Source organism: Mustela erminea, chromosome 18 (genome assembly GCF_009829155.1).
Source record: "Mustela erminea isolate mMusErm1 chromosome 18, mMusErm1.Pri, whole genome shotgun sequence".
NCBI lineage: Eukaryota > Metazoa > Chordata > Mammalia > Carnivora > Mustelidae > Mustela > Mustela erminea.
The window spans coordinates 60186951-60211206 of record NC_045631.1 but is presented as its reverse complement, the minus strand read 5'-3'; the positions used below and the strand labels follow the sequence as shown (position 1 = coordinate 60211206).

The 24256-nt window shown below is 61.8% G+C and overlaps 1 protein-coding gene across 7 annotated transcripts in view; it reads right to left on the bottom strand.

The window, feature by feature from the left end:
• Window positions 1–24256, bottom strand: part of RPTOR (regulatory associated protein of MTOR complex 1) — a 306996-nt gene that overhangs the window by 35204 nt on the left and 247536 nt on the right. For all 7 annotated transcript variants that reach the window (XM_032322464.1, XM_032322470.1, XM_032322466.1 and 4 more), the window contains 8 exons: window positions 22471–22545; window positions 19362–19427; window positions 18895–19086; window positions 18494–18634; window positions 12718–12835; window positions 11722–11862; window positions 11324–11482; window positions 2623–2741 (listed from right to left, as the gene is read on the bottom strand). In XM_032322464.1, coding sequence (XP_032178355.1) covers window positions 2623–2741; window positions 11324–11482; window positions 11722–11862; window positions 12718–12835; window positions 18494–18634; window positions 18895–19086; window positions 19362–19427; window positions 22471–22545 — 1011 coding nt within the window. The remainder of the gene's footprint in view (window positions 1–2622; window positions 2742–11323; window positions 11483–11721; window positions 11863–12717; window positions 12836–18493; window positions 18635–18894; window positions 19087–19361; window positions 19428–22470; window positions 22546–24256) is intronic.

The following is a 24256-nucleotide window of genomic DNA, read 5'->3' as shown; positions in this document are numbered from 1 at the left end:
GGACCGGCACTGGCCTGACAGTTCTCGGGGTCCCTCCTCCTGGTGGAGGCAGCAGGAAAGAGTGGGGCCAGGGAGGCCAGGGGGCACATGGGGCGGCGGCCCAGGACAGGCGCAGACAGCACCGTGCCTCTGAATGGTGGGGCTGGGGGCAGCTGCGGGCCTTCCAGGGAGGAGCTGGGTCACGGGCGGCCTTCATGCAGCAAAGGGATCATTCTAGGGGGAGAGGCCGACCCGGAACTTCCACCTCCCGGAGCCGAAGGCTGACTCATGTGGAAAGAAGTCAGGATGTTTACCCACGTACCACAGATCCCACGGGAAGATGGACGGAGAGGGGCCTGCGACAGGTGCCCTGCGTGTCGCTGGCCGTGAGGCCACGTGCAAACTCACTGGGTGAAATCAGATTTGGGACAAGCACAGTGGGCTCCCCAGGTGCTGGCTGAGGCCACTAACTTGGAGGAAGAGGGAGTCCCTGCGCCATGACACGCTTCTAAGAGAAACGTAAGAAGCGGACGCTATGACGGTGAGTGGGGTTTCAGTCGCAGTTTCCGTGGCACTTTACAAGGTGCTGTTCTGGGGACGACCCCAACCTTCTCCGTGTTTCTTGTCGCTCAGGCCTTCAGTCTCTAAGAAAGGCATTCAGCCTCGAACCGCGCACGCTGACCTCCGACCTCCGTCACACCCGGCTGCGCGCGTGCCACAGCAGGCCCAGCGGTCGCACTCTCGTTCCTCGGGTGTGGAGACGCGAGCGGACAATTTTTAGGTGAGTTTATGTGCTGATCCATTTTCCCATAAATATTAAAAGTAGCGATCATTATTATGTGTGACCCTGACATCTGAATGCCGGCAGCTCGAGACTTCCTTCTCGGAGTTTTCCCCAAACTACAGGTGGCGGGAGCGGCGCGGGGGAGGTGGCTGGGGCCAACACGGTTCCCGGGGGTCATCTTGCTCTCCGTTGTACTTGCACACGGTTTGAAATTTTCCATAATAAAAAAAAACTACAGGCAAAATGTAAACCCCAAGCCTGTGTGGAAAGGGGATATAAATACTCAAAATTAGGCCACAGCTCTTGAGCTGTGTGGGTTCCCAAGCTGGAAGCAATTTCTATATTTGAATACAGAATCCTACGGGGTATTCCAGAGTAATAAGGCGGTTTGACTATGATGAACAAAAATCTGCCTTCAGAGTTGAATATCAAAAATAGGTCCATTTCTCTGTAAACCAAAATGTAATCTCCTCGTTGGTTACTAGAGTAGAACGTAAGACATTTTCTGTAATTAAATTGAGGACAGGAAAATGTTTCCTTCATGTTTATGCTTCCAAATCCTTCAGTAGCCATGCTTGCTCTTAAAAGTGAACATACGCAGACACACCCACGGACGTACACCAAGACGCTCGCACACACAGGCTGTGCCGGCCCTGAGCAAGGCTCTGGGAAGCATGGACTCTGGAGGAGGCCCACCCTGATCTCTGTCCCTCCACCTGGGCATGCCCTCGGGCGTGCCAGCTGCATGTACTGGGACGTGTGTGTCCGTCTAGATCAGCACAGCAGGCAGAAAGCCACCTGCCCCTTTAAAGTATCTATTCGTGAGTGCCATTCTGCAGGTATGAAAGGCTATGTTTCCGGTTGCTGTAATTGGCTGGCATGGCTTTGCCTGGCAGGAGCGATTATACACACAGCATTTAATTACCATGAAGTGCAGTGAGGGGAGTCTCTGGCTTACGGCTCCACACTTGACACATAATCCAAAAAGACATGGAGACGTGGTTTCTAGGCTGCACGTACTAGAGAGAGATTCCTAAGAGAAATGTATTTGACATCCTGGCATCAGGTCTACTGTGATGAATTTATAGTCGTTAAATTTTAAAATTAGGCACTCAAATCTTATTTTTAAATAATTCAGGTTGATTTTTAGTAAGGTTAACTACATAAAAGCCACTGAAAAATAAAGTTATATAAGCTGAATATGGTTTCATCATGACCAGGATAACCAAGGGTTGGGGGAGGCTGACCGGAGCCTCTGATTAACACGCGAGTCACGGCTGTGCTGACCACGGCCAGGAGGCCGTCCTAGGCCTCAGAGAGAAAAGAAGGTCTCGAGGCGGCTCTGTGTGTCACACAGTTTCAGGCAAAGGTAATGACCACAGCTTCCATCTGAAGAGACTAGAATCAGAAGAGCAAGTTACACTAAGACTAAACAAAAGGAAGGGAGTAATGAAGACAAATTGAGCTATTGATAAAATTGGACGTAAAAAGCAACAAAGAAGTAGTAACGAAACCAAAAGCTTGATCTTCAAGGTTTCCTTCAGCCAGAACAGTTGTGAGTGGGAGGAGCCACAAATCACGGGTACTGGGAACGAAGGAGGCATCACTACAGACCACAGAGACCCCGAGAGGATCACGAGGCTAATGGCAGCACTTAACTAACGTCCTGGCACCCCAATACCACAGGATGGCGCCCCAACTGAAGCTACTCGTAAACAGAGGCCGGGGTACGCTGTGAAGTGCTTGATGGATGTCTCTAAACCACAGTGTAGACCTGATGGTGCCCGGTGCTCCCCGTGTGCATATCCATCACGGAGACGCAGACTCGTGGGCTTCACCGGGAACGCCATCACACGTACCTTGTAGGCGATGCTGTTGAGCACCTTCATGGCCAAGTCGGAAACATCTGGATAGGGATCTGCAGCCAGATGCAGTAAGACTCTCCAAATCTGAGTGTACACACTGTTGAAGGAAACACCTAGGAAAGAGAAACAGGGTGTTTCAGTAATAGGTAGCTGCCCATGTACTTGGCCTGGCTGCTGCTGGGGATGGACACTTTAAAGAGCTGGGGCTAGGGGAGGCTTGTTTTTGTTTTCTGGTCAGGGGCCCAGAAATTCAGGGATCCCAGCTGGTAAACAGGCTCGATGACTTCATCTTCTGAGACTGGCTCTTTCCAAAAGAAAAAGTGAGTTAAAAAGGCTCACCTTCCTTGAAGCCCTGGCTGACTGGACAGTGCCATCTCGCTTCGGAAGACCACTCGATTTTATGCCCAAGCTCCCAGGAGCCACGAGTGTTAGACAGGAGTCCTGTGTACACCTTTCTTGCACTCAGGGTGTGCTCTGGGCTGTGACCACATGTAGTACTATCCTGAGTTCCCAGGAAATCTCAAAGGGTATGCGTGACGTGACCCAAGCCCTCCAGGTCCCCACCAGGCTACACAATGTCCCGTCTGCAAAGCCGGACACCATGGCAGATGAGATAGGACGTAAGCGTGGACGGGGAGCATCCCAGACATGAAGGAACAAATGTCACTGAGGGCCTTACCCGGGGGTCCACTCAGCCCTATTTAACTCTCATGATCTCAGCCGCTGGCACTATCCTGGGTGTCACAGAGGGACAATGAGGCCCAGTGTCCAAAGGATGAAGGATCCAAATGCCCCTGTCTGAGGTTCAGGCTGACACTGCGTCTATAGCATGGCCATTGTGGTGGCTCTGGGAAAAGTGACTCCTTCTGTCAGGAATGGGGCCAGGAGGCAAGGAGCCAGGATGGCTTTATGGAAGCGGCATGCGGGGGGCTTTGAGGGGAAGCAGGACTGCTCTCCTGCAAAGACCTTCCTGCAGGGAAGTGAGCAGAGCCAACGGACTGTCACGGAGGTGACGGGAACGCATGCGGTGTCTGGCGAAGCAGCGCGACCATGACCTGGGGGTGAAGTCAGAACAGGGTGGGGGGGCAGCTCAGAGACCCAGGGGACAGAGCAGGTGGGGCTGGGTGCAGGCCTCTGGGAAGGGGGGGCCGTGGAACGGGCTCAGTGCAGGCAAGGAAGGAGAACGGCAGCCCTGGGAGAGGCCATGTGAGCCACGGCTGGGACTGGGCAGCGCAGTGTGGACGCCGCACCCTTGCGCACTGCTGGGGGGAGCCTGGGGGCCAGACACAGGCAGGGTCCTGCTCCCACGGATGGCGTGATGAGCAGGAGACAGCAGCGTGGAACGGCATCCTTTTTATCGGGGGAAGCTGGACCATTCATCGACAACTGCGTGTTTGGCCACAGAAAGCGATGCAACGAGCATTATTTGGATCTGCCGAGACCACAGGTCAGCCTCTGGCCAGTCCGAGCACAGCCCCTCTTGCGCTGGTGAAGGACCTCAAGCATCATGAGTGCTGGTGGACCACGGAGCATCTCCGATGGACACGGTCCTGCACGCGGAGCAGGTCGCACCAGAGCGCTCCAATCAGAGGCAGACTGGACGAAGGGCAGGCCATGCCCGCACAGCCGCACACCTGCAGCTGCAGGGTGGGGCGGGGGCAGCCCATCTCTCTCGAGGTGGCCTCAGGGTGACCATGCAGAAAGGCACGGCTGCGCAGCCAGGAGGGGAGGCGGCGAGACGTTGGGTGCCGCCGCCAGCATTCTGCTCCAGCGCCGGCATGTGTGCAGATGGCGGCTCACATGGGCCTCATGGGCCGGGGGTTGGGGGGGACAGGGGGCCCTCGAGGGACCAGGGCTCCGCATGAATCTGGACTTCAGCTGGGGAGGTGTCAGCTGAGCGCACCCTCGCTTGGGGGGAAGCTTGTGTCAGGGTTCGTGACCCATGCGGCAATGCGTCCCGTCTCCCAGAACGCTTTATTCAGAGATGGGCACAGGCGAACACCTTTGACCCTGACCCCACAGCTGTAGGACAACCGTCCGGATCTACGACCAAAGTCTGAAGAAGCTGTTTGGTAACATCAGCCCAGAGACTCTGGGAGCATTTCCTAAAGTCCACTTTCACGTCGCGGCGGAGCGCCCACCAGCAGGAACTGCGCCCCCACACCACAGAGGCACCGTGTCCATGAAGACGCGGCCCCCACGTCACCTGCACGAGGGCTGCAGGATCACGGCCTGCAGGGACTGGGCAGTCACTTTCGCGGGGTCAGCGCGCTCGGAAGGGGAAGGAGAACCATCCCCGAGGGGGGCGAGGGGGCCTCATCACCACCACTGACCCGGAGGTTCTTGGGCAGGGTTCTCAGACTCACCACGGCCACTGTGTGCAGTCTACCCCCTCCATACATTTTGGGCTCAGCTCCCCTGAAGTGTGGCCACCACGGGACAGAGGGCAGCATGGGGGTGTGCTCTAGAGGACAGACCCCACCACACTGTCACAACCCCCAGGGGAGGGAGGACGGGGACGTGGTGCTAAGGAGCCTCACTGCGCGCGTGCCTGTGGAAGAGCGGACACCCGACCTGGTGGACCCTGGCTCAGTGGTGCCTCTGGCGTGAGCGCGAGGACGGCGCACGGGGCTGTGGCGGCACAAGACCAGCACCAGCCAAGGGGAGGCACGCCCTGCACCAAGGAAGCAGGGGACATGGTGGCTGGTCCCACCCGTCACGTTGCAGAACGTTGATTTTTTATCACAGTTGTGGCCTTCCTTGCAGAAGATTTCGGCCTTGATTTAACAGCTGTGATTCAACAGAGAAGGAAAAGGCTCTAATTTTTGCCAGGGTCTTGGCCACAACGAACGGTGTAAGTATATGCTGGCGAAAACAGGAAACTGGCGCAGAGAAGTGGTCTGTGCATGTCACTGTCCCCCGGTCCAGCCGCCGCACTCCTGGCCTCGCCGTCCTGCTCTTAAAGCTGCTGCCCACCCGATGCCAGGTTACGAAGGAGCCGGCAGAGGCTGGAGCCCGGGGGAGGAGGCATGGGGTGCCCGAGGGGAGCCTTCTGGGCTGCTAAATGCTCCGACAGGACGCCTGTCTCTGCCACTCATCAACTCCTTCCTCGTGAGCGCAGAGAACCTATTTCCACGTCTAGACTGAAAGTAATAAAAGATCGCAACTAATGGCTTTTCATTTATTTTTCAGAGCAACGGCCACCGCTTTCCAAACAGCATAAGATGTAAGAAAATTTGCTCGGAGCTCTGTGGCCAGCTCTGGACTTCGAAGTCCCCCGGGCTGGCCGAGCTGCGCGGAGAACAGAGAAGCGGGAGCTTGCCTCTCGCTCCGGGTCTCGGGGGTCCCCAACGCTGATGCGGGAGCCTGTGCCCGTCCAGCAGCTGGTGCCCGAGGCCTGAGGACACTGCCCTTGGCCGTCCCTGTTGCCGGGCTGCCCCTCGTGACGGACCCCTTCAGGGCCTTCCTCCCTCTGCCCACGGGAGGCGTGAGCAGTTCTGGCCCGAGACCCCAAGGCCGAGCTCCGCCTAGACTGGGCAGTCACCCTGTGTGCATAATCCCGTCCGCCATGGTCCTCAGGGCCCCTGTGAGACACACGTAATAATGGCCTTTAATCAAGGGCTGTGGCCATAAAACGGAACGGATGTGGCGTCGGGAAACGAAGCCGACCTCCCTCCACCGCCGCTCCCCGCCGGCTGCGAGACATCAAACTAACGGGCTGGAAAGCCTCCCCCGGGATTGTGTGGCTCCTCTGGAGGCGACCGCTCCCCTGCTCCTGATGGATGGGGCCGCACACTCCCCCGCCCCTCTGCTTTTCGTGCTCGGAGCTCGTGGCTGTGGGGCCCCCAGGGCTGCTGGGGGCTCGTGAAGGCCTCCTGCTAGGACGTCTCAAGGTCGCGGGGAGACGAGATGGGGAGGGAGGAGATGCTCCTTTTTGGCCAGTCACGATGCAACAGGGACAAGCGGCCTCAGGACGAGCGGGATCCCCAGGGGCCCCAGTGGGAAGTCAGCTCTACTGGCCAGGCCTCTTCCTCTAGTGGTATGGGCAGTGCCCGCCCATGACCCCCCTGGTTCTGAGCAGGAACTTGGGCCCAGCTCTGGGCGCACAGCTGGGGCTGCGGACAGGCTCCAGGCCGGCGAGAGCGCGAATCCCGGCCCTCCCCTTCCCTGCCCACCTCCGGCCGGGCTTTGTCACGGGGAAGGACACTCCGGGTGGTATCAACCGTCACAAAACTTGGTGAAGGTGTGATTGTCCCCCCTTGGCCAGGTCTCTGACTCCGGCTAGCTAGTGCTTTTGCGGTGAGGCACTCACGGCCGCCCTGGTCCGCTCCTGAGTCCGCAGAACAGAAATGACCCCCTCACCCCTGCAGGCTGCTCCCGCGAAGAAGCAGAGCGACTGTCCCTGCCCCCGGACCCAGGGTGTGGAGCAGGGTGACTGACAGGGCGGGCGGGGCGCGTCCCGGGCCTCCTGACGTCAGGGGCTGCCTCTCCGCACCCTCCCACTCCCACCTCTGGGCACGCCGAGGGGCTGAGGCTCAGGGCGGGAGGGGCACACAGGGCGGCCTACAGCGCACGGAGCAGGAAGCAGCAGCTTCACCAACACCGAGTGATAAAGATGGGGAGTTCCGGTCATGGGAGGTCAGGGACCGCCCTCACCCTACCCCCGCAGGAATGCAGAATGTCACCAACAGGGAGGACCAGGCGCTGCTGGTTTGGAGAGGCCATGCGGTGAGTCACAGAGGCCGTCCGTGCCTCGCTCAGGGGCCACCGTCCAGCCTGAGGGCAGAGGGCAGCGGGCAGCGGCGGCGGCACGGGCTGAGGGCGGCGATGATGAAGGTGTGACTGTTTGCAGGCGCAAGGCCTTGAGTCGGGAGCTGACGGCAAGTGCGGTGTTCACGGCGGTTCTGCGCAAGGCTGCCATCGGACAAGCCTGGCAGCCGGTAGACGCGTGGGCAGGATCTCGGGGGGGTCTTGGCATGCAGCGTGCTGAGATGGTCCTGGAGTGGGGGACCCAGAGACAGGGAGGACCGACGGGGCCCACATGGGGGTCAGGCCAGACGGCTGGGGAGTTAGGTGTGTGGGGTTCCAGAGGCGAGGGGCTGCGGAGACTGGACACCGGCACGGCTCCACGACATCAGGCTGGCAAGCTTTAGGCGCCGCGGGGGTCCAGGCGGGGTCAAGGGAAGCCCGGGCCCGAATTCATTCCTGGGCACGCAGCACAGCAGGCGCGACCACCGGGAGTGCCTGCGGCAACAGAGCAGGGAAGGGGCCGCGACGGACCTGGAGGGGCTGGCGTTTCCGGAGAAGGTGGGAAGAATGGACGTCCCTAGGTTGCCATGGTTTTGAAAACCTCTTCTGCAACATCCAGTGAGAGCCTAGAGAGATAGTCGTCCTCTGGCTGAAATGAAGCAGGCAAGAGCTGTGAGCCACGGGACTCGGTGGGGCCACGTCATAGGTGTGTGGTGGACGGGCCACGTCGTAGGCATGCGTGGACGGGAGCGCTGGCTCAGGGGACGTGCTCGAAGTGGCTCCATCAGCTCTGGCCCGGCTCAGAATTCTGACGGACACACAGACATCGCTCGGCTTTCTCGGGGAGTCAGAGCTTGTGAGCGCGGAGGCAGGGCCGCCGGCTCCCTGGAGGAAGGCAGCAGGCAGGGTAGAGGCGGGAGGGGCCCGCGGTGCAGCCTGGAGAGGACGGTCCGGGCCTCTTCCCTGTGCTGCCGTGCTCTCCAGCCCTGATGTGGCCTCCGATGACATTCTCTGTCCTTACAGCCGCCGAGAAGCGCTTCCCCGCCAGCACCCAGGACAGGAGGCTGTCCCCTCATGGAGAGAGCAGCGCCATGTCCCAGGCAGGACCTGCACCTGCCCTGTGACGCGGCCCAAACCTGCTGTCGCCTCCGCCAGCGCGCGCGGTCAAAGGCCCGGAAGACAGGGACGCGCCGTAGACGACAGGAACCTCCCGACGGAAGCTCTCGGAGGTCCCTTGATGACATGCGGCTTGACTCTTTCTCACACTGGTCCCATCTGACACGTGACAGACACTGTTTCTGCGGGTTCTGTGACCGTTTCGACAGTTTCTTCTCTTGGTGGCCAGCGTGTGTATGGGCAGGAGGCCGCGGAGCGGGCTCACAGCCACGGACACAGGCAGTACTGGACGGCAGGGCCACAAGGCACAGGGACACATGTCATGTGGCAGGACACAGTCAGGACGAGGCCCCGATGAAGGTGACAGACGGTCAGGAGAAGCCCGTGGGAGCCAGCGCCGGGGGATGCTGGCCTGGGGGGCGAGGCCAGGATGCAGGGCCGAGGGACAGAGGGGAGTCACGGACAACACCTGGCTCTGGGCCGGGGCCCTGGGTCCACCGTGCCCCTGCAGTGGAGGTGGGGCAGGGGTGGAGCCGCCCGGTGTGGTGACTGGCTTCAACGTCAGAGGTGTTTCTGCGCTGACTTCTCCCACGGTGGGGTGGCCCGGACGCCCACATGCTGGCCGTACTTGGAGCGCCGCTGGCCTCCCTGTCCTGAGAAGGAGCAGCAGGGGACGTTGCCGGACCCTGCAGGGGCAGGAAGGGCGCGTCCTGCATGCGTGCGAGCCACGGCCCGGCTGCTTGTTCTCGGATGGCTTGCAAAGGAAGAATGGTTTTTATGCTTTTTAAAGTAGTTGGGGAAAAAAGTTAAAAGGAAAATAATGTTTCATGACTTGTGACTATTTCAGGAAATTTACGTTTAAGTCCGTAAGTGAAGGCTGATTGGAACACGGCCAGGTTCACTTGTTTGCAGGCCGCCTGCGAGACTGAAAACCCACATTCTCTGGCCTCCTGCGGAGACTGTCTGCCAACCTGGCTCCGGCGAGGGTGGGGCGGGGGTTGCCCTGACTCTGGGGGAGGGGTGGGCAGGGAGGGAGTGGTGCAGTGGCCGAGCTCACCTGGCTGGTGGGTCGGAGCCACAGCGTGTCCCCGAGTTTGCCCCGGGACTTCACGCTTCCTCGTTGTAGATACAAACACAGAAATACTAATTCAGGGTCGCACCGACCTGGGTTTCAAGCCTCCTGTGGGGCCAGCCTGGGAACTTAGCCACCATACACAGTGTTAATTCTGTTAAAAGAACATGTTCTAGTTCAAAACAAACACCCTGCACCGGACACTCAGAATGCGTTTTACTGGTGAGTCAGCAGAAATTGCGTTTGGGCCAAGGGCCAGCCCTATGCCTTCTGGGCACCTGAGATATTTTAGCAAACAACCAAACCCACGAATCTGCGATGTCATTTCTCAGTTTAGATGGGCAATTCAAGTCGGTATTTTTGAGCCAAGTTCTTGGTCATGGGTCGGTGTGTTTGGTGAGCAACGATCCCTTTCTGGTTCCTGCCACCCTGGGGGGCACGGTGGCCACATGTGAAACCCACCGCCCGTCCAGGCCCCGAGGGGACGCCACATGGACCCGACCTGCAGGGACTACAGTAGACGTCCTGAGCCCCGTTCCAGCAGGGTGGCAGACTGGTGTGGCTCACACGGGGACAGCAGCCCTGACCCCTCCAGCTCAGGGCCAAAAGTCAGAAATACTGCCATCGCCACGTGGTGTGGACAGTGTCGGCACTAGGGCTTGGGGCTCGCCACGGAAACGAGCCGACGACTTAGCAGCGACACAAGGACGGACGAGGGGCCGACCGGGAAACCGCAGATGTGAATGCTGGTGTCGGAACGTAGAAGAAAGCCCCAGGGCGTGAGCTTTTTGCATTCTCAGCCCCAGAAATGAAAACGCACAATGAAGGAAAGCTGAAGAAAGGGAAAGGAGTAACGAAACGAAGCTACGGGAACAAAACGTAGAGATCTAATGAGGCGACGGACAAAGCAGAAGTTGGGACTGGGAGACACTGGGAAACAAACCAATGTCTTGCGGGATTAGCTGCAAACAAGGAGCAGAAGCAGGCAAACGGCAACAGGAGTACGGGGGACGCAGCGGGACAAGGTCCGGAGAGCACTTGGCACAGCGCCCTGGAGCCAGAACATTCGGCTGAAACGGGCGTCTTAGAACCACGTAAGGCGCCGAAGCTAACCTAGGAAGAGATGGCCAGAACGATCCTGTGGGGGTTAGCTGAGGGCTCCGGTCAGCCCTCTGCCGACAGGACGGGCGAGTCAACCCTGAAAGACGAGCAGCGCCTGGCTCAGAGACAGCAGCGGGAAGGAGCCGCCCCGCGGGGTGCGAGCCGCGGGACAGGTTTCCATGAAGCCCTAAGGGGCACCGCGCTTGGGGGTCACCGGACAGTGAAAGAGCACGGACACCGTGGCCAAGCTCTGGGGATTCGGCTCCACGTGTGATGCCTTAAGTCAGGAACGAAGCACACACGGAGAACGGCCCGTGAGCGTCCCTGCGTTCTGACATGTGGAGTGTTTCCCTGCCTGCAGGTGTGGCGGCCGCTGCTCTGCCCTGGGCCCGACAGACAGGGTGTCTCCTGGGGCAGAGTCACTGCACAGCCAGCCACTGGGCTGTGGCAGACGGAAGCTTCTGGAAGCCTCCCCCGACACGCCCAGAACGGCCTGTAGATCCCATCTGAGTGAACGCGATGGACACTCGCAGCTGCCTGCAGCCCCCGCGCCCCAGCCGACGCCTGCGCTCCCACCAGGGCTGTCCCGAGTCCCGCGCGCCCCGTGAGCCCCGGGGGCCAGCGAGGGGGGAAGGGGGGCCCGGCCGCGGCACTCACCGATGAGGGAGTTGAGCGCGGAGTAGGAACTGACGCGGCGCATCTTGTCGATGGTCTCGAAGGACAGGATGTACTCCTCGCTCTCGGGGCTGCCCAGAGTGCTGCTGGCGCTGCTGCTTGTGCTGAGGTTTCCGGGGGAGAACGCCACCGAGCTGCCGGCTGGCCAGACAGCATGGTGGGGACCGTCAGCACAGGTGCCTGGACCAGACATGTGCCTCCCACCCCCCACCTCTCCTTGCAGCGGTGCCTGCGCCAAGGTGAGACCTTGGGGCCAGCGGGTGGGACAGCGGGACATGCCCTCAGGGCAGAGAGAGGGGCAGGGCCCGCGTGTCCCTAAAGTTCTGCAGAATCCGACCCACGACTGTCCCAACCCAAGGACCCAATTCCCAGCGTCTCACATTCCTCTGTCAAGCTCAGGTTCTGCAAAGATTTGTTCAAGCTCCTGGCGGTGGTGACGGCTCGAATGTTTCCATAGGAACTCACGGAGCGGAGTCTGGGGGTGCACGGGCTGTCCCGCACTGGGGTCAGACTCCCACCCTCTGGGAGAGAGAAGAAAGAGTTAATGGTGGGCTCTGGGGCCAGCACACCCTGTTAGCGGGGAGGCCACCACAGCAGGTGATGGGAACTCCCCCCGGGCCAGCGTGAACGGCACCAGCAGGCCCACCACTCAGCCGGCCGGACAAGGCCGGACACGGGCACGCCGGGCGGAGAGGGGAGGTGTGCGAGCAAACAGAGCCCACGCTGGCTGCTATGCGGGGACACCGTTATCACAGACCTTTCAGAGCAGGCCTGGCGACGGGGGCCGCCCCGAGGGCAGTGCCAGGCACTCTGCAGCTTGGCTGCGGGGTGAGTGCCGCAGGCCCTCCCCTCTGACGCCCGGGCCCTCCTCCGGCACGCCAGCTGTTTCCGCTAAGCAAGTTCATTTTCATTTCCCTTCCCTGATGTTCTAAAAGCAGTAAGGCTTTTGTTATTGATCACAAGCCCTCCTTCCTGCAGAGAAGGCTGCGTTCTGGGAGAGGGGGCAGCCCAACACGGAGAAATAGAAATCCCGCAAAAAGGACAAACAAGAGGAAAGCTGCTGGCTCGCGTGACTCATGAACAGGAAACCGACAACAGCTCATGGCAGGAAGAGCGGAGTGCGTTTCTGAGAGCGCCCGCGGCACGCGTTCCGCTCTCCCTCAACATCTGCGGGGGTGTGGTTCCCAAAGACGATGAAAACAAGGAAAAGAGTCAGAGGGTCCGGGCGGCCCCCTTCTATTCTGCTCAGTGCCTGGCTGGACAGGAGTCCCAGGGGCCACTTGGAGCGGGCAGTGAGCTCAGGCCCGGCTGCAAGGGAAGGCAGCTGTGGTCCTCCCCCGGGGCCCCGGCCGGCTCCCCGCGCCACAGCGCTGTACCTGCGGCCGCCGGAGAAGGCAGGGGGTAGTTCTTCTCCTCCTCCATGAACTGCAAGGCCACCGTGCAGAAATTGCTTTCGTACTGGACGACAAGATGACTCAGGGCCACCACCAGCTCCTGCCGAGAGGGACAAGGACAATAACACTTACGGCAGCTGGAGAGGATTGAGGAAACACAATGAGGCTGAAAGTTCACGCCGAGTGCTCGGGTCACTGTAGAAAAAAGAAAGGTTAAGACAAGCTCTGCACTCAGTGCTGGCAGCAGGGACAGGCCTTTCCAGGGAGGCACGCGGGGGTGTCCGGGGGGAGGGGCGGATCGATCTGAGACCTGGGCTGAGGTACGTGTTGATTGAGCTCTGCCGCTGGTGAGCCGTCTGAACTCCGGGTGCATTAAAGCGGAACACGGCCGACAAGCCAGGGCACGCTCCTTTCATTAAATGTAAAACTTGGAAAGATAAATTAGTTTCCAGTCCCTAAAAGGCAAGAAAGTTCTCCATGACCCTCGGGCCTGACGCCCGAGGAGAGGAACGCAGCAGGCCTGTTGCATGACGACCTGGGGCCCCTGGTTTGCACGCAAACCCCTGCAGCCCCACGCCGGGGGCCGTTCTGTGCAGGTGCATGGCACCACTGCCTGGTGCCTGGAACCCTCTTGGCGGCTGCCCCCTCCTCTCCTGCGTGGGTCTCTCTCGCCTTAACCCTGCACGGGCCCCTCACCTCCTCCTTTCGCGTCTGTGCACCACACGGCTCCAAACCCACCCCCCGCGTCCCCCACCTTCCAGCTCAATCTGCCAGAGTCTGACTGCGCGAACCCCCGTGTCCGCTCATGCCCACTGCGGACCCCCCGTCTGGCACTCTTCTGCGGCCCCTGTATGCCTGCCCATGCCCCCTGCAGCCCGGAGCACATGCTTGATGGGGCTGCCAGCGGGTCGCTCCCAGCAAACCAGCTGCCTGTATTGTCTTCCAAGAGCACCGACTCTTCCCGTCACCCTGACGCGAGGCAAGGAAAACCCGTGCCGGGCCCTGGACCATGAACTTGCACCCGGGTCCTGGACACTCTAGTGCAGGGAACGCCATCAAAGGTCAAACACTGAGCTCACTGCTCACGCCCGGTGGCTCTGGGCCAAGCACGTCCTGCTGGGGTGGTGGCCACTACAGGTAGCCACAGCTGGCGACAGGCTCTTGGCACGCGTCTGACCACAAAATGTGGATGCGGGGTTAGTTCTTGCAAGGACACACAGGCTTCTGGAGGCCTCTTCTGGCACCCCCGAGACACGAGGCCCGGCACCCCTGAGAAATGTGGCCCAGCCCCCTAGCACCCCCACAACACGTGGCCCAGCCCCCAGTACCCCAAGACATGTGGCCCAGCCCCCCTAGCACTCCTGAGATACGTGGTCGAGCCCCCCAAGACACGTGGCCCAGCCCCCCACCCGGCATCCCAAGACACATGGCCCAGCCCCCCGGCACCCCGAGACACGTGGCCCAGTCCCCCCAAGCACCCCGAGACATAGTCCAGCCCCCCAAGACACATGGTCCAGCCCCCCCGGCACCCCGAGACACGTGGCCCAGCCTCCCCGGCACCTGAGACACGTGACCCAGCCCCCCGGCACCCGAGACACGTGGCCCAGCCCCCCACCCGGCATCCCAAGACACATGGCCCAGCCCCCCGGCACCCCCGAGACACGTGGCCCAGCCCCCCGGCACCCGAGACACGTGGCCCAGCCCCCCCGGCACCTCCGAGACACTTGACCCAGTCCCCCGCACCCTGATACACGTGGCGCAGCCCCCCGGCACCCCGAGACATGTGACCCAGCCCCCCGCACCCCGAGACACGTGGCGCAGCCCCCGGCACTCCGAGACACGTGGCCTAGCCCCCCGGCACCCCGAGACACGTGGCGCAGCCCCCCGGCACCCCGAGACACGTGGCGCAGCCCCCCGGCACCCCGAGACACGTGGCGCAGCCCCCCGGCACCCCGAGACACGTGGCGCAGCCCCCGGCACCCCGAGACACGTGGCCCAGCCCCCGGCACCCCGAGACACGTGGCCCAGCCCCCGGCACCCCGAGACACGTGGCGCAGCCCCCCGGCACCCCGAGACACGTGGCCCAGCCCCCGGCACCCCGAGACACGTGGCCCAGCCCCCGGCACCCCGAGACACGTGGCCCAGCCCCCGGCACCCCGAGACACGTGGCCCAGCCCCCGGCACCCCGAGACACGTGGCGCAGCCCTCCGGCACCCCGAGACACGTGGCGCAGCCCCCGGCACCCCGAGACACGTGGCCCAGCCCCCGGCACCCCGAGACACGTGGCCCAGCCCCCCGAGACATTTGGCCCAGCCCCCCGGCCGGCAGCGCGTCTGGGCGTCATACGGCAGGGTCAGTCCCACAATCTCCCCAGCCCCCTGCCTTCCGCTCACACACAGAACCAAACAAGGCCTTGCCCACCTGGGCCCCGGCCACCCCGACCCCTCGTGCCCACCGTCCTCGGTCTTGCAGGGACTCCTGAAGGGGCCACCGCCCCACCCCTGCTGTCCCCTCGGCCTGATGGGCCTCCGCAGCGCACCCCGTGTTTCCTTCAGGCCTTCACTCAGACACCTCCCTGAGCGCCCCGAGTTCATCCAGGCCCCCCCCAGACACACTCTTTGCCTCCCTCGGAGGGGGTCGCTCCCCTCCACGTCACACACGGGTCTGTTCAGTCTCCAGCGTGCCCCACCGCCAAGTGCAAGCTCTTGGGAGAGGACCCAGGTTCAGCTCCCCGCTGGGTCATCAGGCAGCCTGGCCACCCAGGGCCCAGCACGCAGGTGCCTGATGAGTGCGCACCACATGGACAGAACCTCTCCCTCCAAATACCTTCTAATCTCCAGCACGCATCCGCTTTACGGAGCGTCCCAGGACTCGGACCGCATTCCTGGGCACCTGCACTGCCCCGCGGGGAGTGAACGCTCATGCGGCTGCCCGGAAGGTCGGGCCCCACATCTGCCCAGGGTCCTCCCTGCGGCCGCTGTGTGCCGGCTGCCGCCTCCTTGCTTCCTCCCCCAGGGCCGTCCCCGCTGCGGTTCCAGCAGCGCACGACTGGCTGACACCTGGTGGCCCGCAGTCACGGAGGAACTGCGGCCAGATGGAGCCGTGTCGGGGCAACGTGTCCGCTCCCACAGGCGCGCCCTCCGAGCTTCCCACTGGCTGTGGGTGCTGTGGCCCGGGCAGCGTCCCCTGCTCATCTCCACCAGGGACCCAGGTCCTGGGGTGCTGATGCGTTTCGCCAGTCCCGCTTAGGCTCAGATGTGCTGGTGAAGGAGGTAGACGCGGATGTGGGGCTGGACGGGGACAGGCTGGTACACCCCGCCCGGCCCTTCAGAGGAGGTGGGGGTGCCGGTGGACCGGGCAGGTGGCACTTTGTCCTTCAGAGACAGGTTCCCGCCCGGGGACACCTGGGAGGCTGGGGTGGCTGTGCTGATGCCGATTTTACCCAGCACGGCCAGAGGCAGCCGCAGTGCCTCGGCGGGGAGGCAACACGCTCTGACAAACTGGTCATCTCGTCCACACCAAGCACACGTGACTTGACGGAAGCCCCTCCATCCCTGCTTCTCTTGTGCCGCGAGCCAGACACAGCAGCGGCTAGCTGCCCACGTGACCAGGGCCCGAGCTGCAGGTCGCAGCCCACGACCCTGACCGGGGCCCCACGCATGGTCTCCCGGACCAGAAGGCTGGGCCCGAGCTCCCTCGGAGTGCCACACGCCATGCCAGTCCTGCCACATGGCTCTGGACAAGGGGAAAACCCAGTGCCAGCAGCGTTGGGGTTCTGCAGCCAGGGAAGGGCCACTCTCTGAGCCGGCGCCACTTCCCCCGCTAAGCGTCGCCTGCCCACCCGCTCAGACGGCACCAAGGGTTGCCTTCCGTCCCCAAAGCCCCCACGTTCCCATAGCAAACATGGCTTCACTGGCTTATGTAATAGGCTTGCTGGGGGCTGTCTGTCCCCCGTTAGAGCACAAACTTGCTGAAAGCAGGGCAGGGTCCCAAGGCCTCTCCAAGGACCTGGAGTGCGGCGGCACTCAAGCGTTTGCTGGAAGAATGAAGTACTTTGGCGGGCGCGCCCCCCATGCACGGGGGCCGGCGGCGACGAGCCACTGTCCCCCCTTCCCCCCCGCACTGCCCCTCCTGCTGCTCACTGCCACAGCCACGTGAAGGGCAGGTAGCCCGGGTCCACCGTGGGACTTCGCACCTCTGGACCTTTGCACACACTCTGCCTGCCCCACCCACTCTCCCTGTCCCTCACCTCCCCGGCCCCTGGCTGCTGCTCAGGGATGAGCTCCCATCTGTGGAAGACTGACTTCGTGACCCCACGTCCCCGGCGAAGCAGGGTAGGTGCCACTCTGACCTGTTCCCGAGAGCTCTGCGCCCACCGCTGAGTCCTGCATGTCTGTGGACGCTCCAGCACCACCGCTGGCCTCTGCGTCTGCCCCCTGAAGGCAGGCTGGTCTTCTACTCTGCGCTCCGGGGCCTGGGATGCTAAGAGCTCGCATGCTGAGCCCGGGACGGAGGAGCACGTGGGAAGGAGAGCCGTCCTCTGCCTCCAGATGGGGCAGCCCTCAGGAGAGGCCTGGCTACACTTGGGCCAGCGGGTGGCGGCCAGCCAGGACTGGGATGCCAGAGGCTGCACGAAGCACTTAGACATCCCTGTGACTTTGGTGGCCACTGTCCCAACACTGGAAACCGAGAGGGACAGTCTTGCCATTTTTATTAACGTTCTTTGTTATTTTTAAGATTTTCTGGAAAGAAGGAAAAAAATTTTCCTTCTTTAAAAGGGATTTTAATGGACAATTACAGAAACTGCTATGTGCTGGTTCGACCAGTGGCTCCGAGTAGAGGCACTTTGCTGGCGGGCCTGCAGGAGGAGCCGCCCGCAAGAACGCGCGGGCCAGTGGAACAGGCTCGGCCCCGGGGTCTTGTGTCGCAGTCCTGCTGGGGTGTGGGCCAGCGGGCACATGAGCAACGGCTTCACCCCCCTGAAGGGAGCGTGAGGGAGAGACTGAGTTCTCCCACGTGTCGAGTCTGGCCGACGGGAACTTGCCCAGACTCCGTCCCTCCCGGGAGAACCAGGGGGGTCCCAAGGGACCCACGGCCCCAGGCCACACGCAGCCTCCCTCGCCCCCATGCGGGGGTCTCGGGCCAGCCTGTGCGCAGCACCGCGTGAACACGAGCCACCCACGGGAGAACCGCCTCGGCGGCACAGGCAGCCTTCCAAGCGAACCGCGCGGGTCCCCGTGGCGCTGCCGCCTGGGGTGGGGGGGCGCCTAGCTGAGGCCGGGCCAACCTTGGGCAGAGGTGTGAGGTGTTGGCCGGGAATCCGTGGTATTTCCACATCTGCACAGGCGAGGACGAGCTCTGAACTTTAAGAGCGCTCCGCTCAGCCGCGGACGAACACGGGGGCGGGGAGGGGAGGACGCCACACAAACCTTGCCGGCGCGCTGTGCGCATCTACCGCTCTTTTGAGTCTCCGGGGCTGTGTGTGCTGCTCCCGGGCGGGAAGGGGCCTAGTCTACAAGCTGCCGGAGACGCAGCCCTGTTAAATGCCTTTAAATGAAGCAAACACACGAGTATCTGGTGAAGAAACGCATTTTGTAGAGCATTAAACACACACTTAAAGGTCTGCTCTGTCAAGGGTGCGTGCCAGTGCGAGACGAGGGCTCGCAGCGGCGGTCAGGGTCACCGGTCAGACCCCGGGCGCCACGGGAGACCTGCCGCGAGGCGCTCTGCTGCCGCCTGCGACCTGGGGGCCACGCACCTTGCGGACCACGGGGCTTCCGTCGTTGATCAGCTGGGCCAGCATCATGGCCACGTTGTGGTCGATGGTGGTCGAGTGGTCAGTCCTCTCTGCAGAGTTGCCCACGAATGTGCCAAGGGCGAAGACGGCCGCGCAGCGCACCTGCAGGACGGGCCAGACAGCGGTCAGGCCGCAGCGGGTGGTGGGGTTGTGCCCCCGCATGGGGTCACCTGTTCCGATGGGGCAGCAGGGCACGGGGAGGCGGCAGAGCACCAACAGGCACCGAGAGAGCCGTCAGGGAGTGAGGGACGTGGGGACCTGGCCGCGGGGAGGCGTAGTCTCTCGGCATCCCCAGGTCGCCCTTCCTTCCCCCTGCCAACAGGCGGCCTCAGCTGACCCCGACACGCCGGCGGCGGGCTCACCTCAGGGATGGGGTCCGAGAGGAGGCTGCAGAGCTTCTCGTGCGCGCTGTCCCTCACGCCACACCACCTGGCCGAGTCAAAGTTCTGCCAGATGCGGCCCAGGCAGATGGCCACCCACTGGCGCAGCAGGGGGTGGGGGTCGTTGAGCTGCTCCAGGCAGATGGCGATCAAGTTTCCCTGGAGGCAGGCTTCCTGCGGGAAGGCAGACAGCAGCCGGCGGTCACCCCTGACCCAGGGTAGTCGGGTCGCCAGCGGGGTGGCGGCCCCGTTGCTCAGGGAAACGCCCACACGGCAGCTTAGATCAGTTTTCCTCCTCCCAGACACGGCCCACTGCAGCGTACCTCCGAGCGGCCACACGCAGGCCCCCCCGCCGGCGCCCCCTTCTGAGGAAGACTGTTCCACAGACGGGGAACAGGGTGGCGGGGCCAGGAGGCCCTGGAGGGGCGGGCGGCGGCGGCGGCACTCACCTGCCCTGTGTTGTAGCTGTTGACGATCACGGCGAGGATGAACGCCGTCATGGTGCGGTGTTCGGCCTAGAAGACAGAAGGCAGCCTGGTTTCGCTCTCGCCCGCGGCGGAAACCCATCCTCCCGCGAGCACGGCAGAGCTCTCCTTCCTGAGCTCTGTGCTGAGCCTGGGGCCCACTCGCGCGAGTCGGCCTCCTGTGCACCGGCGTCCACAGAGAAGAGGAGCCGGCTGAAGATGGGCCGGCGGCTTCGGGCTTGGAGCTTCTGAGCGCAGGTTGTCCCCCACGGTGCGAAGGCTGCAGGACAGGCGCGTCCGCCGTGGCCCCGCGTGGGCAGAGGGCCGTCCCGCCGGTGGGAAGCGCCCGACCACCCCCCATGCCCCCTCGCCCGAGCTGTGCCGCACGCTGCCCTCGCCGCGCACACCGGTGGGGAACGTGTGGATCCCCCTCCTAACTCAGTTCCCAGCTCCCTCTCGCGGCCTCCTGTCGCGTGGGCCGGTCTTCACGCTGCCCTTCCCTCTGTGGGCCTGTGGCCCTCCCGAAGGGACCCAGTCGGCCTATCCCAGTGGTTCTGCGGGGCCTCGCGTTTTTCATGCGCACCCCAAGCGGACCTGGACACGGCCCCTTCTTGCTCGCCCTCAGATGCGTCGAGGCCACTACAGGGCCGATCGCAGCCTTCTGCCCCCGCCTTAACCCCTCAGGTCCGTGAGGACCGCCGTCCGTGTCCGCAGCCAGTGCGCACTCCGATGTGCCGACAGGTTCGCTGGTTCCTTAGTCTTGTGCTGCTGTCTTGCGTCCCGGGGCACCGTCTTCACACGGGTCTGCGCTGGGGGTCCACATGCGGTGGGCTCTGAGCCTCTGACCACGTGTCCTGAACGCTGTGTGAGGCGGCGGAGGGTCCCAGGGTGACGGTCCGTTTCCTCTGGCGCCAGCGTCCACCGCCCGCTGAAGCGGCCCGCTGCTGTGCAAAGGCCCCCTTGTTCTGGTTACTTCTAAGACTCTCCCTTCTGCTTGGAGACGTGCGACTCGGTGAGGATGCGTCTTCGTGTGGATTTGCTTGTGTTCGCCTGTTACAAGGTTCCCTGCGTTTTTTACAACCAAAAACGCATTCCTTTCTTCGTGCCGGGAGAATCGTCAGCCGTGGGCGCGCCACATCCTGCCGCTCCCCACTGTCCTGAGGGCACACTCTGGCCTGGGGCTGGAAGCAGTGGGACCCCCTGCCCCGTAGGCCTCAGCGCCCCCTCCCGCCTGCTGTTTGCTCCGTGCTGGGTAGCGTCTGGGTTCCCTCGCCCACGGGCCGCCTGCTGTTTGCTTCACTGCGGAGCTTTGAACAGCAGAGACGATGGCTTCCACTACAGGCTCCCCCAGATCTGCAGATTCACCAAGAGAATCTACTTGGTCATTTTTTAAAAAAGATTTTATTCATTTGACAGAGAGACGCAGCAAGAGAAGGCACACAAGCAGGGGGAGGGGCAGAGGGGACGCAGGTTCCCACCAAGCAGAGAGCCTGATGCGGGGCTCGATCCCAGGACCCTGGGATCACGACCTGAGCCGAAGGCAGAGGCTTAACAACTGAGCCCCCGTGGCGCCCCTCTAGGTGGTCACTTTTGAGGATGAGTAAAAAGAAAAGAACAGATGGTTTTCTTCTAGAAGGGACAAAAGTAGTTCTGAGGAACCACACGGTGCTGCAATTTGGACGTAACTGAATTCTTCCCATTCAATCGTCTTACACACACGTACTCATGTGGGTTTTACAGTTGTTCTCAGAGAACTCTAGTACTTTCGGTTCTCGGGGGCTGATTTCCTATTTGCCGACTCTACTGGCTCTCCTCCCCGCTGGCTCGACCACCTGCGGCCAAGGCTCTCAGGCTCCAGGCTCTGCACCGCCCGTGGGGGTTCTTCCTTTGCTTCCAGGACCCTGGGGATCTGGGCTGCTGTCTCCCCCTGGGTGTGGACCCCTGGGAGCTGCGTTTCCGAGTGCCTCCCCGCATGGGGCAGGGCACACCTTGCAGGCTCCTGGCTTTCCACGGGGGTCCGTTCCTGCGCTGTGGCCACTCAGGCCCCACCCTGGGCTTAGGGCAGGAGACCCCGGGGTCAGCGTTCCCTTCCCACTGTGGCTCTCCTCAGACTTCTGGCTTCAGTTTTTGGCATCTGGCAATCTTCTCTTTTGAATTTCACTATGGGCTCAAAACGTCAGTGTGTTTGCAGCCGAAGTGGGGCCCACCTGTGCCGGCCTGGGCTGCCACTGAGCCATGATCGGCAGTGCAGGGGGCTCTGCCATCTGGCTGCCTGTGCTCTGCTCATCTGGACGGCGGGGAAGCCACTACCCCCCAGCCTCGCGAGGGTGAGCTTCCGCTCCCAGGATGGAGCTCTGTCACCAGGCTTCAGTTCAAACACGCGGTGCCACTTGCCTGTTACGCAACAATCCTGTCTTTAACGTCTTCTGGTTTTTCTTCGGTAACCAGCATAGCTTAGAACGCCAAGGCTGTGAAAATGAACTTTTACGCTTTAGATATGCTGGCAAAACCGAGTTACATCAAGGATCGACTCCGGACGTCTGTTTTGTTCTCTGCCACACTAGGAGCCGCAGGGAGGGAGGCTGGGGGTTCGCTACGGCGCATCGGCAGCGCTCACTGTGAATGCCGTTCATAGATGACTGTTGCTGAAGCATTTTAATAAAATAACATAATTTGAAACGTAAACGCTCACTCTCGTCTTTCCTGCCCTCCCTTCCTTCCTGATTCATAAGGCACACTGGCAACTTGTCATGTTCCAGAACCTTCCCTAGGCCTGTGAGCTGTCAGAGAGACATGAAAGCGCTCATTAATCTCATTCCGTCGACAGGATGTGAGCAGGCAGGGATACTCCTCTGCTGCACAGATGTGCCAGGGAGACAGACGGTCATGAACAGCCGAACCGACCTGCTCAGAGGCAGAAAGGAACCTGCTCTGAAACCAGCTGCTCTTAGGCAAAGGCCGACCGCCCGCCCACACCCGACGTGGCCCTCCGCCCCCAGGGAGCCCCTCGCCACGGAACCCCAGAGTGAGACACGCGTGGGAACAAACAGCGCAGCTCTGGACACTGTTGAGGGAGAAGGGAGGGTCATCTTACTGGCATGTAAGGGTCTGCCAAGACCGACAGGAAGTATTTGTGACCGTTGTCCTTCACCAGGTCAGCTTGGCACGACTGGGGAGAGAAAGAGACGGAGAAACCGTGAGTGCGGGTACCCAGGGGCTCCTTGCTTCGTGGGATGTGTGAATCATGGGCGAGCAGGGGATGTTCTATGCCTTCCAGATTCTATGCCCTCAAGTCCAGCGTTCGACTGGGAAGATCAGCTAGAGCCGCTGCTAGCAGACCCACCCTCCTCGGCCGCGGGAGAGGGGCCGGCACCTTACACACACTCAGGAGTGCGGAGGCTCCTAGACATTCCCTGAACACCTCCGGGACCTGCCGGGAGGGGCCCCTTCACCCCTGCGGCCCACGCCCACACCCTCCCACGCGCCCTTCCTCCTGCCCTCCGAGGGGGAGGCACCCGACACTCGAAACCCTCCCTGGTTTCTGCAGACCCTAACCCCTGCCGAAGCTTTCCTTAGAATTTTGCCTGGACTTACAAAACACTGGGAAAGGAGAATCTGTGGGAGTGTAATTGTGTGAACCATCTGTGTCACACATTTCAAGAGGTGCTTCCTGGAGCAGAGGCCCTACTCCTTACCCCAAAGGCAGAGCCCTGAGGTGGGAAGCGTAAGTGAAGAGTCAGGTGTACAGCTCTTCCCAAATCTCCAGGCTGCGCTGCACCAGCACACTCCAGCCCACACCTGCACACCTGCACGTATGTGCACACACCTGTACGCACCGGCACACCTGCATGTATGTGCACACACATGTATGCACCGGCCGGCACCTGCACACCTGCACGCATGCACACACACCTGTACACACCGGCCCACACCTGCACACCTGCACGTGTGTGCACATACTGGCCTGCACTGGAACACACCTGCATGTATCAGCACACACCTGCACACACGTGCATACACACCTACATGGACTGGCACACACCTGCATGTAGCAGCACACACCAGCCCGCGCCTGCATACCTGCATGTGTGTGCACACACCGGCACGTACTGGGACACACCTGCATGTACCAGCACACACTGGGGCATACCTGCACGTATGTGCACACACCTGTATGCATTGGCCCGCACCTGCACACCAGCATGTATGTGCACATACCTGTATGCACCCGCCCGCACCTGCACACCAGCACGTATGTGCACACACCTGTATGGACTGGCACACACCGACCCACACCTGCACACCTGCACGTACGTGCACATACCTGTACGCACCGGCACACACCTGCACGCACTGACCCGCACCTGCACGCCTGCACGTATGTGCACACACTGGCACACCTGCACGTGCGTGTACACACTGGCCTGCACTGGAACACACCTGCACGTATCAGCACACACCTGCACACACGTGCACACACACCTACATGGACTGCACACACCTGCATGTAGCAGCACACACCGGCACGCACTGGGACAACCTGCATGTATGTGCACACACCTGTATGCACCGGCACACCTGCACATATGTGCACACGCCGGCACACACCTGCATGTGTGTGCACACACTGGCCTGCACTGGAACACACCTGCACGTATCAGCACACACCTGCACACACGTGCACCTCGCATCTACATGGACTGCACACACCTGCATGTAGCAGCACACACCGGCATGCACTGGGACACACCTGCATGTATGTGCACACACCTGTATGCACCGGCACACACCTGCTCGTGTGTGCACACACTGACCTGCACTGGAACACACCTGCACGTATCAGCACACACCTGCACACACGTGCACCTTACACCTACATG